Source organism: Dendropsophus ebraccatus, chromosome 5, assembly GCF_027789765.1.
Source record: "Dendropsophus ebraccatus isolate aDenEbr1 chromosome 5, aDenEbr1.pat, whole genome shotgun sequence".
NCBI lineage: Eukaryota > Metazoa > Chordata > Amphibia > Anura > Hylidae > Dendropsophus > Dendropsophus ebraccatus.
Window position 1 is genome coordinate 99169311 of NC_091458.1, and position 14369 is coordinate 99183679.

The window sequence follows — 14369 nt, forward strand, 5'->3', positions numbered from 1 at the left end:
TCCAAGCGGATTTACCATACTGTGGAGTGAAGGACTATGTGCACAGGAACGGCACGGAGATGAAGGTAAGAGATATTCCTTCATCCTCAGCGCCTCTTGCACAATAGGGACATGTCATCAGGTTAGATTCATCTAATCTGCGGTTAGTTCCCCTTTAAGATGTTTGGAAAACCATTAGAAATTGTTATTTCATCACAAAACATTTCAAAATAATTTTGTTCTTCATACTTCAATAATTAAAAAGAGGCAAAACAGGATTTAGCGTGGAGGAAAGCACTGGTAAATCAACACCCAAGTCCACATACGCAATGTTATTATCTATACAGAATGAATAGATAATAGGAATGAGCAAATTTACAGTAGTAGTGAAGCTAAGTGCTTAGCTAGGCTCGGCGGTCAGCTTGTCAGCCAGCTGTCTTTGAACTTAGAGCTGCTCCACTCAGGGTGCTTGGAAAAGCTGGATCCAGTTCTGTGAAACTTCTCCCATTTCCCGGGACTGGAGCCAGCTTTTCCAGGCATGCAGAGTGGCATGGAGGGCCACAGAGTTCAAAGGCAGCTGGTTGACAAGCCAACCACCGAGCCTAGTGAAGCACTTAGCTTTGCTACTACTGTAAATTCGCTCATCTCTTTGGGTGGTATTACATCGGATGATTTCTCAGCGATTAACAATAAACAATTAGAGATGAGCGAACCGGGTTCGGGTTCGAGTCCATCCGAACCCGAACGTTCGGCATTTGATTAGCGGGGGCTGCTGAACTTGGATAAAGCTCTGAGGTTGTCTGGAAAACATGAATACAGCCAATGACTATATCCATATTTTCCACATAGCCTTATGGCTTTATCCAAGTTCAGCAGCCACCGCTAATCAAATGCCGAAAGTTCGGGTTCGGATGGACTCGAACCCGAACCCGGTTCGCTCATCTCTATAAACTATCTCAAACAACCACCTCGACAAACAATCTTAAATCATTCACCCTATTACTCAGGATGATGATCGTTACTTACGGTCGTTCTTGTGCTCGTCCTTTCCTGGCTGATAGACCAGGGAACGCCCGAACCACTGGTTATTACACCGAATAATGTTCGAACGATCAACGATGAAAATGGGTCCAGATTCTATCAAATGATCAATGATTTCTTGTTGGTCGTTTAATCATTGCCTGCTATTACACAAAATTATTATTGTTTAAATGAGAACAATCTAACAATTTTTCAAATGATAATCGTCCTGTATAATACGGGCCTTAGTCTTGTTGCTGCTATTCATCCCATTCCCAGTCCCCTCTGGATGAAAAGGAGGGCACCATTTATTCCAAATAAATTGTGAAATTTTTACTGTGAACCAAAGGGCCCCTTTAAGCTGGCTACACAGAGATTTGTCAGCTAATTCTGAACAGTCTACTGTATACAGGGACAGACATTCCAATTATCCTTAGACGTCTTAAATGAGAGGAAACAAGGTTTTATCTGTGTTATCTGCCTAAGGAGATTTAAGGCGACTGTCATCTGTCCAATGCTAAGGTGTAATAGGCTAGAAAGAAATTTAAAAACCTACCATCAATAGTGCCTTCAATAATAAAAACATTTTTTTGATATGTTACTGATGTGTATCTAAGCTCTGGGACCCCCAACAATCACTTAAATACTTTATAGCACATATCAGCCATGAGTCCAATAAGATCTATTTGAGATAGCCTAATATGAAGCACAGTCTTGTATTACGACGCACCCACACAACATGGTTGCCAAGCAGTCAAGTGTCTACAACATAAAAAACACATTATACAGTTTTATTAAAAATCAGCGCAGTTTATAAGTTGTTAATGGACACATGGTTTTGCTGGTAAAGCTATAGTTTGGAAACCTATCTGTGGCAAAACTGCATGGCCATGAGCCACATTTAACTTGAGTGATGATTAGGACCCACATTCAACTAAAAAATGGACAGTAATACGAAGAGACCAAAAATAATGAGCTTATAAGCAGTGCTAAATCTAACATTAGCAATACATTATCCAAATTGACACTGTTCTATGGCTAAAGGAGTTGTCCGGGATAATCACATAAACTGCTATGCTACGGGGGATATGAGAGTGATGTAACTTACCTGTCCTGCTCTGCTGCTACTGCTGGTTCCCAGGCTGCTGCAGAGAGCAGACGGCCTGGAAATACGAAGCTGCGGCGGAGTGGGACAGGTAAGTATATAGCACTGTCATGTGCTATGTTGGGGATTAGAAATGAGTGGAACTATGCTGGGATCAAGGAATAAAGTGGAAAGCCATTTATGTGACCAGGAATAAGATGGGGATGAATGCTAAAAATACAAAGAACTTGGGGAACCATACTGAGAACCAGATTTGAGATGTGGAGCCATGTTGGAGACAAAGATAAGGTAAAAACCATGCATGGGGCCAGGAGTGACATAGGGTGCCATGTTGGGGAACAGTATTGAGAAAAGGGCCATGGTGGGAGCCACATTGAGAAGGGAAGCCATGCTGAAGACTAGAAATAAGATGAAATGGGAAGTCATGCTGTAGACTAGGAATGAGAAGGAGAATCATGCTGGGGACAAGGAATAAGATTGGGAGCCATACTGGGGACTACGGGTTCTTTTACACATACAGTTAAATCGCTTAAGCAATTGCTTAGCAACTGACAAGTGACTAATTTTTCTTTTAAACAATAAATATTTAAATGAAAGGATAAATTGCTACAAAAAGGCGTGAATACAATCATTTTAGTATCATAATGTAATACTGATCCCTGTGAGATAATGAATGGTTACACTGACTAGCCAGCGACTGGCAATGATTTTGTGGTCAGCACTGCAACACTCAAGCGCACAAACCAAGCTTTCTGTGTTGTCCATCAAGGGAAAGGGCATTTCTTACCACCTATATTTGTGACTACCTTTTGCGCACTTTCACTTTTAAAGTCTACAACTGTATTGCAATGAAGATTAGTGTTATTCTGGTTAAGTTCTGGACTCCTATACACCCAGTGCTACCTTTTAAAAAGCATAGTGTTAGTATACTCCGGATTGGACATCACCACTCCTGACCACAGTGACAAGTGCCCAGTCAAAACACCAACACCTAGCCCACTGCTGTTATCACCAAGCAACCCCAGGTTACTGCACTCCCCCATGAAAGACCACTTTTTATGCAAAAGAGGTTAAGCATCCATTCACACTATGGAATTGGTGCCGAAATTCTGTGCCGAACCTCCGCCCATGAAATTGGCGCCACATTCTGCCTGCTATGTGTTTTAGTGGGAGGCCTTGTGTGCCTCCACTCTCTGCGCCTTTCCGCTCAAAGAATTGACATGTCAATTCTTTGAGAGGCACGGAGAGCGGAGGCACACAAGGCCTCCCATTGAAACACATAGCAGGAAGGGTTCTGCACAAAATTTCTGCGCCAATTCTGTAATGTGAATGGACCCAACATTGTAAATATATTCAGGAACAATTCAAAGCTGCATTTAGTAAAGTTCCCCTTGTCTAATATTTTATTTTTATTTCAGAAACATCAGAGACATCCAAAAGTAGCACATTTTTCCCTAAGTAGTGTTTACCGAATACAAAGGGGAATCAATGGCTAGGAACCAAGCGTACTGTATGTCTTTGATTTAACGGCCCAATCGATGGTTTTATGTCCCAGACAGACTGCGCTATAACTGGCCTTTCCATTTTTTTTCATTAAAACACTAGTTACTAAACAAGATGATTTCTGGTATTACTGTATATAAACATTAGACCCATCAATGTCAGACAGCATATTCATCAGATACCATTTCTTTAATAAATGTCATTTGTTGCTTGTGGATAGCATTGTAATGGCTTTTAAATGTAGTATTTATTTTAAATGGAATGATTTACATTAAGATGTTGTATAGACTGTAATGCTTCTATTCATCCAGTTCTCATGCTAGAAGAGCTCTATAATGATAACTGATATGCACTTTTTGTCTCTCCCAGAATGCATTTTATTGCAAACATTAATTTCTTGTTTACAAGTGCAAGCCGGTCAGGTCAAACAGCATGTCTGCTCTGCCAGTTGGAGCAGGGTAATTTGAGCATTGTGTCTGCTTTCCTTCCAATTGTTATGGTACACTGACAAGATGTTATACGGTAATGGGAAACGGCTTGCCCTGCTTACATCTCTTGTTAACAGGGCAGGTAACTTTGCCCTTTTTGTCAATCATACCTTTGTAGACTGTACATTAACATAATGCATTTTACAATGGTGAATTTAAATTATTCATATATTTCATTATATACACTGAATGCTTATGGTACCTTTCCTTTATCAATAGAGACAAGGCTATACTAGGCTATACTTTATGGCTGGTTATTAGAGATGAGCGAACCTCGAGCATGCTCGAGTCGATCTGAACCCGAACTTTCGGCATTTGATTAGCGGTGGCTGCTGAAGTTGGATAAAGCCCTAAGGCTATGTGGAAAACATGCATATAGTCATTGGCTGTATCCATGTTTTCCAGACAACCTTAGGGCTTTATCCAAGGTCAGCAGCCCCAGCTAATCAAATACCGAACATTCGGGTTCGGATCGACTCGAACCCGAACCCGGTTCGCTCATCTCTACTGGTTATCAATTTTAGTTTACTTATGAAAAGCTGTATGTGTTTTTTCCCAAATAATTAAAATAAATAGATAAAGCTGCACTGTCGGGCAAGATTAAATATCTGCTAGCCTCAGTCCCCCATAAGGCTAGCCATTAACCCCTTTATGAAATAAAAGTTATTCTCATCTCACCGTTCAGGAAAAGGGAAGTGGTTCAGACTCATGGCTGTGAATATAAAGTTAGGTTCTGAAATCAGGCTTAGGGGGATGTGAATATAAAGCTTAGGGGTGGGATTAAGGCCTGCTGATAATTTCCCTTTAAAGAGGTACTCCAGGGAAAAAATATTTTAACTCAACTGGTACCAGAAAGTGCCAGAGATTTGTAGTTTACATCTATAAAAAAAAATCTACAGTCTTCAAGAACTTGTCGCCTGCTATATGCCCTGCAGGAAATGGTGTATTCTTTCCAGTCTGGAGATCAGGAGACATATTCTATGGGGATTTGCTACTGCTCTGGACAGTACCTGACACAGACAGAGGTAGCAGCAGACAGCACTGTTTCAGAATGAAAGGAAAACACCATTTCCCGTAGGACTTACACAGAAGTAAAATTTCAAATCTCAGAAAGAAATAAAATCGCCGGAGTACCCCTTTAATAAAGGTTAAAATAAAGTTGTGGAGCAGCGACCAAAGAATAATAGAATTTATTATGACATTGGTGGCAGGACACTACAACACATACCTGTTCTTTATTATTTCTCTTTTTTCTGTGGGTAAGCTTGTCATAGGGTAGAGTTTGTATATGCAGAATCTTGTCTGCTTAGGGTCCATTTACACAGAAAGATTATCTGACAGATTATCTGCCAAAGATTTAAAGCCAAAGCCAGAAACAGACTATAAACAGAGATCAGGTCATAAAAGAAAGCCTAAGATTTCTCCTCTTTTCAAATCCTTTCCTGGCTTTGGCTTTAAATCTTTGGCAGATAATCAGTCAGATAATCTTTCTGTGTAAATGGGCCCTTATGCTGCGTTTACATGGAACAATTATCGTGCGAATTTGGACGATAACGGTCGAATTCGAACGATAATCGTACGTGTAAACGCAGCGAACGATCAAGGATTGATCTTTCAGCAGGTTCTCAAATCGTCGTTGATCGTTTGCAAAAAATTCGCAGATCGTTCCGTGTGAACAGTCGTTCGCTGATTTAACCAATGTGTGAGATAGGCTTTAAGCGATCGCAAAATGAATTTCGGTACGATATATTGTACCGTCTAAACGCTGATCGTTATAAAAAAAAAAAACGTTACTCCGACATCATTAATCGTACGATCGGGCGAATTATCGTTCCGTGTAAATGTAGCATAAGACACATATATTCCGTTGGGACTTTCCTTTTCCAGTATCAGTGATTTATGAGGTGTGCTCTTCTCTCACCTTGGAGCTTTCTTTCCCCCACCAAGAGTCCCCTTTTCAACAAACATAGGCACAGGTTTTCCTCCATCTTATCTAAATCACCCAGATATTGTAAAACATCATTTGCCTTCCCTCCTTTGTAGTTGTCAGTGGTAAAAAATACTAGACTCCTGAGTATCCAGCAGCTTGCAGAATTTATACACTGGTCATTTTAACATGCTTCATTATTCCCCCCTGTACAAATCACATAATTTGACACTGGTTAGTTGCTCCAGGATTTCCTTTTACTTTTAGTCATTTATTAGCAATAGAAAAGGCTTGCTTACTGTGTATTGCAACATATCACGAACGTAGCTCAATACCCCTGCCTTTCTTTCTGCTGCTATTTATACAGTACATGGGGAATTCAGTTCTCAGGAAGCACAGTTGCTATCAAGCCTTATGTAGTATCTCATGGGATGCGGCAACTGACCAGTGTGCCAGCTGTACAGACACAACCAATCAATCCCCTAAATGCTTAAGGGACATGTATATAGATAAATGGAATCAATACGCTCTGGCAATATTGCAGCCTTTTTTGTTTTTACTAGTCAGGGTTACTGTTTATTGGGATCTGACCTTACATAACCTTTCTGACACACTGTAGTACATTTACACTTTAGTGCTTGGAAGTGGAGCTACTGTGTGGTTTGACATTGTTGCCTACAATTTCTTGACACTAAAGGGGACATTTATTAAGTCTGGCGTTTTCTGCGCCGGACTTAAATTTCCCCGCAGCTCCGACAGTACGGAGATTTATGTAGAGGCGCATTGCCTCTACATAAATCCCATGCGCACCAGTATATGTGCTGAGGAAACCTACGCTAGCTCAGAGCTGGAGTAGGTTTCCTGATAATTTTTTTGCAAAAAAAAATGATGAATTAAGTGGACTCAGAGTCCTCACCCCCTCCAAACCCCCTACCTGCCCCCCTGGCGGAAAATGGCCATTTGCGAATAAATTTATTCACATGTGGCCATTTTCCGCCGAAAAATATGCATTTTTTGCTTAATAGCCGAGAACGGCAGGGCTTCCACCTGATTTACTCATTGTGAACATCATACCTTAGGGTCCATTTACACAGAAAGATTATCTGCCAAAAATTTGAAGCCAAAGCCAGAAACATACTGTAAACAGAGATCAGATCAAAAAGGAAAGCCTGAAATATCTCCTCTTTTCAAATCCATTCCTGGCTTTGGCTTCAAATCTTTAGCAAATAATCTTTCTGTGTAAATGGACCCTAAGGTATGTTCTCAATGAGTAAATCAGGTGGAACCCCGTCCGTCTCAGGGTGACACTGCTTCTGTATGGACGAGCGTGCTTTTTCGCTGCCGCCGCTCTCGGCTCGAAGAAGTAACATGTCACTTCTTCGAGCGGAGAGTGGCGGCAGCGGAGGAGACAGCCAATGGCACACTGAGGCGGGATTCCGCAGCGGAACTCTCCGCCTGATTTACTCAGTGTGAACATACCCTAACAAATTAAAGTAAATGCAAAAAAAAAAAAAAAAAAAAAACAACTAAATTCGGATTAGAGTTCACACTACGTTTTTGCAATCCGTTTTTTCCCGGATGAAAAACGAATGGAAAAACATATGCATTTGTGTGCAATCCGTTTTGATCCGTTTTTCTATTGACTTACATTATAAAGAAAATATGGATTGAGGGTGCCTTCACACCTACCGACTCGGACTAGGTCCTGGCAGATCACTGTCATTACATACACGCAGTGGTCTGAACGACTGCTGCGTGTATGTAAATCTGCCAGCCCCTTAACCCCTTATGATGCCGGCCGCCTCCTGCTCCGCTCTGTATAAATACCTTCTTGCTCTGCGTGGTCCCGGCGTCCTGCTCCCACGCCCGGCCTATCAGTGTGTTGCCCTGCCGCAGCCACTGATTGGCCAGGCGGGAGAGCAGGACGCCGGGACCCCGTGGAGCGAGGAGGTAATGTATACAGAGCTGAGCGGGAGGCGGCCGGCTGGCATCAGAAGGGGTTAAGTGGCCGGCAGATTTACACACACGCAGCGGTCGTCCAGACCGCTGCGTGTATGTACTGACAGTGATCTGCCAGGACCTAGCCGACTTGAAGCGTTATTAACGCTGCGAGTCGGTAGGTGTGAAGGCACCCTGAGGGTAGCTTCACACATACCGGATCCACAGTGGATTTCATGCTGCGAGTTTGCAGCAAAATCCTCTGCGGATCCTGTACTGTGAAGCTGAATGGGTCCCATACATGCAGTGGATGCCTGTATGGGACCCGGCCCCTGTAACCCCCCTGCCGCCAGCCCCGAGGATACATTACCTGCTCTGCGTCGCGGCTGTGTGTGACGATCCCGGCTCCCATCGCTACCCATCAGCCAATCAGTGCTGCCGTGCACTGATTGGCTGATGAGAAGCGAGGGGAGTCGGGATCGGGGCTGCGGGCGGGAGGCGGGGTTAAAGAGGCCGGGTCCTATACAGACATCCACTGCGTGTATGGGACCCATTTAGCTTCACAGTACAGGATCCGCAGCGGATCCGGTACGTATGAAGCTAACCTAAAACAGATCCATTTATTTCATGTACACAAAAGCGTAGTTGACCTCATTTTTGTGTTCGTAAAAAAGAAAAAACGGATCCGTTTTTACCCTTTTTTTTTTTTTATAATGAAAGTCAATGGAAAAACGGATCAAATGCTTTTGCAAAAACGGATAGAAAAAATGTAGTGTGAACCCAGCCTAAGTAACATAAAAAATTTGATTCTGTTCTTATGGCTCAGTGCAAGTGGTGTTGTAAACAATAGAAGCTCACAGTACCTTTTAATGGTATGATTCAATTTTTTTTTTATATATATAATTTGTTGAACTGAATGCAGAAAAATATCTTCTTTATACTAACAAGCTCATGCAATAAACCCTTGTTCTTTCCTAGTGTGCTGGAGAAGAAAATTGGGTAGACAATCGCACTATTTATGTCGGTCACAAAGAGCCTCCTCCAGGCACTGAAGCTTACATTCCTCAGAGGTATCCAGATAACAGGATCGTCTCCTCAAAGGTAAGCTTGTTTACTGTTCTAGATCAACTCACCTGTGTAGTTACCTGGCTGGAGCCTTCCACAGCGGCAGCTGCTTCTGCTTATTATTGATGCTCTAAGCTCTGGGCGGCTCAGCATCGCACTCATGTGTGCTACACAAAAGCCTGGTGTCATTTTCTTCTGTATCCTTTGCTTTGACTGAACATTCTACTGTGACAGGTGGAGATGGCAGGCTATCCTAATCCTGAGAGGCTGGTTTATTTTGCTCATTTTATATAAAGGCGAGATATATTTGATAGGGGTTTACAATATTTTTCATATTTCTCTTGTTTAATAAGAAAATAAGAACCAAGTTAAATCCTATTTACTTTTGTGGTTTTTAAAACAGGGCAAAATGTTTTAGGAAATATACTGTATATATACCATATACAAACCAAAGCTATGTATGCAGTGCTCCTGTGGTCTGCATATCTGGATAGCCATGCTGTCTTCACACTGTCTTAGAATTTGTAAAAAATGACAATAAAAATACCATGGCATTTTTTTTTTTTTTTTTCAAAAATGCCAGCAGCTAGGAAGTCAATGGAAGTTTATGATATGCCTAATGCTAAGTTTACACGAGGCGATTATTGGGCCGATCGTACGATTAACGATTTCGAAGTAATGATTTTTTTTTTCATAACGATCAGCATTTAGATGGAATGATATATCGTACAGAAAATTCGTTTTGCGATCGCTTAAGCCTATCTCACACATAGGTAAAATCAGTGAACGACTGTTAACAGGAACGATTGGCAAATTTTTTGCGAACGACGATTTAAGAACATGTTAAAAGATCAAAATGAAAGATTTATCGATCATTCGCCGTGTTTACACGTACGATTATCGTTCGAATTCGGTCGTTATCGCAAAAATTTGCCCGATAATCGTTCCGTGTAAACGTAGCATAAGGGTCCATTTACACAGAAAGATTATCTGACAGATTATCTGCCAAAGCCAGGAACGGATTTGAAGAGAGGAAAAATCTCAGGCTTTCCTCTATGACCTGATCTCTGTTTATAGTCTGTTCCTGGCTTTGGCTTCAAATCCTTGAAAGATAATCTGTCAGATAATCTTTCTGTGTAAATGGACCCTTACACACATGTTTTTTTTTTTGGAGTGGGGTTTTTGCCCCTTTGTGGCATTCTTGAGGCTATGTGTCAATTTTTCCAAAACACAGCAGGCACAGCAAACACAGACGGTTTGGCGTTTTTCCAGCAAATTGTGGCGTTTTGTGTCACTTTTCTGGGAAGAAAAAGCCACAGTCTGGTCCCCAGGGGGTTAACATAACCCTTTGTGGGCTAGACTGAGGTCTGTAGGGGGGTCAGAGGGGGTCCACATGTTGACAGTCTGGTCCTTGGAGGGTTACATAAACCCCCTCTGGGCCAGACTGTGCTCCGTTATGGGCGGATGGGGGGCAACATAGGGTTAACTTACCCTTCGGATAATCAGCGGCTGAATCGGGACCCTTCTGCAGCCGTTGATTGGCTGAGCAGGCACTTGTGCAGTGTGAACACAGCCAGTCAGTGGCTGCAGCGATGTCCCTCCTCAGCTGCAGATTGAATGATGGCAAATTTGAAGAACTAGAGCCCAGCATACTTTAAGCTCAGTGTGCTGGACTCTGGTGAAGAAGGAAGACATTGTAGGTGAGTATAGACACTCCCCCCTTGCCCCCACACTGCACCCATCCCAGCAAGTAAGGGCAGCACTTAAGCCCCTTCTTTGCTGCTATAGGTACAGTGTAAGATCATTTTGGCCCCCAGCAGGTTAAGTGTGGATGCAATCCCCTGGGGGCCACATTAAGTGGGGATGCAATTCATGCATACCCGAAAGGACGGATGTTAAGTGTCCCCTTCCTTGCTGGGATGGGTGCAGTGTGTGTGTGTGGGGGGGGGGGGGGGGGAGGGGGTAGTGTCCATGCTCACCTCTGATGTTTTCCTTCTTTACCAAAGCCCGGCGCACTGAGCTTGAAGTATGCCGGGCTCTGCTTGTTTAAATTTGCCATCAGCCAATTAGTGGCTGCGACAGGACATCGCTGCAGCCGCTGATTGGATGAGCTGACACTGTACAAGTGTCTACTCAGCCAATCAGCGGCTGCAGCAGGGTCCCATCTCAGCCACTGATTGTCTGAAGACCGGTAGAAGACTGGAGTGTAAGTTAACCCTATGTCTCCCCCGTTCCCCCACTAACGGAGCACAGTCTGGCCCACAGTGGGTTAATTTAACTCTCTGGGGACCAGACTGTCACCCCCTCCCACCCACCTACGGACCACAGTCTAGCCCACAGGGGTTAAATTAACCCCCTGTGGACCAGACTGTGGCCTTTTCTTCTCAGAAAAGTTAAAACTCCCCTGCCTGCCCCCCTCCCCCTGAAACAGAGCACAGTTAGGTCCACAGGGATTTATTTTACAATACATGGGAGTGTTATGCTGCATTACATAGACAGATTTATCTGACAGTTCTTTGAAGCCAAAGCCAGGAACATATAAACAGAGAATGGGTCATAAAGGAAAGCCTGAGTTTTTTCCTCTTTTCAAACCCATTTCTTGCTTTGGCTTCCAAAATCTGTCAGATAAATCTCTCTGTGTAAACACACCATTAGTTTATTTTGATCAATTAACAAATGGGAAGTAATTGAACAAAAGAGAAATCTAAATAAAATCAGTATTTGGTGTGACTATCCTTTGCTTTCAAAACAGCATCAGTTCTTTTAGGTACACTTACACACAGATTTTGTAGGAACTCGGCAGGAAGGTTGTTTTAAACAACTTGTCAGTGGAGATGAGTGAACTGGCCGAGGTTCGGGTTCGTATGAAACTGAACTCTCGGCGTCTGATTCCCGCTGTCTGCAGCCTCCGTGAAGAGGGTGGATACAGCCGGAGAACCGCCTGGAAAACTGGGATACAGCCATAGCCATAGGCGTCATTTGCAGTTCCTGACTTTGTATATATGTGCTTGTGAATGCTGGTGATACAGTAGTTTAGGGTTAATAATAGAAAGGAAAACACCAGTAGCTAAACAGATGTAAGCAAGGATTTATATGTCTATATGTCAGGTCCCTGACTTATGTTATTCCTAAACTTTATAATTAGAGAAATTATTGATTATGTAGAATAGGTTGTCCAGTGTTAATGAGATACTTTCCTATTGAAGCTAATGAAAAGCGGCACAGCTGCATGCTCAGCTGATTGTTGCACTACTATTAACTCTGCTAACCGTGCGTAGGTAATCAGAAAATCACCCTCTTTAGCCAATTTTATTTTATTTAATCTCCGTTGCATGGAAATGTTTATTGGATTACATAATTACATTTGGTTTGAACAAAAAAAAAATTGTATAATAAAGAATTTATTACTGAGAACTTCATCCAGGCATCCGCTAACATTAAGCATTATGGCCGTATGGTTCACATTGCATTGTGTGTATCTAGCATTAGCTAGGTCATGATTAGTTAATGAAATAATCGTAGTGCTGGTTTAAATTATTGAAAAAGAGCATAATCATCAGATGTCATAATTAGGAAGTTCTAGAACTTTCTAAAAGAAGTTATTTATTATTTACTATGAGAAAGGTCAATTTAAGTCGTTCAAGAGTCCATGCTAAAGGCCCTATTACACCAAGCGATTGTTGGCGTTACGGCCGATAATCGCTTGGTGTAATAGTTCCTGGTAAAAGACAACAATCAGCTGACAAGCACAATGTCAGCTGATCCTTGTCTGTCAACATGTTGAAAAAAACTAGAACTATAGTGACGGTCTGCTGCAGTAGACCACTGCTATCTTCTATGGGCCATGTGGACGATCTAAAGATCGTTCGAACAGCTCCCTGCTCTTACCCACTAGCTGTCGGTGTGTGTAATAGCACTGGCAGCGACCTGACAGGTTGGACCTCTCTTGCTCCTCCAGATCGGCCCATGTAATAGGGCCTTAACCTCTTAAGGACTGAGCCAATTTTCATTTTTGCACTTTCGTTTTTTCGTTTTTTCTGTTTAAAAAGCCATAGCACTTGCATTTTTCCACCTAGAAACCCACATGAGCCCTTATTTTTTGCATCACTAATTGTACTTTGCAATGACAGGCTGAATTTTTGCATAAAGGACATTGTGAAACCAGAAAAAAATTCAATGTGTGGTGAAATTGAAAAAAAAAAACACATTTCTTTTATTTGGGGTGTTATTGTTTTTACGCCATTCGCCCTGGGGTAAAACTGACTTGTTATGCATGTTCCTCAAGTCGTTACAATTAAAACGATAAATAACATGTATAACTTTTCTTTTATCTGATGGCCTGTAAAAAATTTAAACCATTGTTAACAAATATACGTTCCTTAAAATCGCTCCATTCCCAGGCTTATAACGCTTTTATACCTTGGTCTATGTGTGAGGTGTCATTTTTTGCGCCATGATGTTTACTTTCTATTGATACCTTGATTGCGCATATACGACTTTTTGATCACTTTTTATTACATTTTTTCAGGATTTGATACGACCAAAAATGCGCAATTTTGCACTTTGGGATTTTTTTGCACTTACCCCGTTTACCGTGCGAGATCAGGAATGGAATAAATTAATAGTTCGGGCGATTACGCACACAGCGATACCAAACATGTTTATTTATTTATTTACTTTTATTTATAACATGGGGAAAGGCGGGGGGGGGGGGGGGTGATTCAAACTTATTAGGGGAGGGGGCTTTTTATTGATAACAACACTTTTTTTTTTTTTTTTTTACACTTATACTAGAAGCCCCCCTGGGGACTTCTAGTATAAATATACTGATCTCTCATTGAGATCTTTGCTGTATATTTATACAGCAAAGATCAATGAGATTGGCACTCGGATGCTTGCGGCTGCTGCAGCCGAAAGCATCCGAGTGCCGAGCCGGGATCAGCGCCATTTTTGGCGGAGACCCCGGCCGGAGCAGGATGTGTGGATCGCTCCTCCAGGACAACGTCCCAGAGGAGCGATTCACCCCCACTAGACACCAGGGACAGCTGCATACAGTGATCGGATGCAGCTGTCAACTTAGACCGTGCCCGCTAATAGCCGTGGTCCCGGGCTACACGCGGCGGTCCCGGGATCACAGCGGTTCAGAGTGGGGTCGCCGCGCGGCCCCGCTCTGAACACCTCTTAAGGACACATGACGTACGGGTACGTCATGCGTACTTGAGAGGTTAAAGCGTAACTGTCATGTTTTTTTTTATTGCAGAAATCAGTAGTATAAGCGATTTTAAGAAACTCTGTAATAGGTTTCATCAGCCAAAAAAGCCTCCTTCTGTACTCAAGAAGCAAT

The 14369-nt window shown here is 42.4% G+C and overlaps 1 protein-coding gene across 7 annotated transcripts in view; it reads left to right on the plus strand.

The window, feature by feature from the left end:
* The window catches only part of ATP11A (ATPase phospholipid transporting 11A), a 133978-nt gene that overhangs the window by 42471 nt on the left and 77138 nt on the right, over positions 1–14369 (plus strand). For all 7 annotated transcript variants that reach the window (XR_011363186.1, XR_011363187.1, XM_069970779.1 and 4 more), the window contains exon 2: positions 8939–9061. Coding sequence is in view for 5 of the 7 variants with exons in the window: in XM_069970779.1 (XP_069826880.1) it covers positions 8939–9061 (123 nt within the window). In the remaining 2 variants the exon portion in view is untranslated. The remainder of the gene's footprint in view (positions 1–8938; positions 9062–14369) is intronic.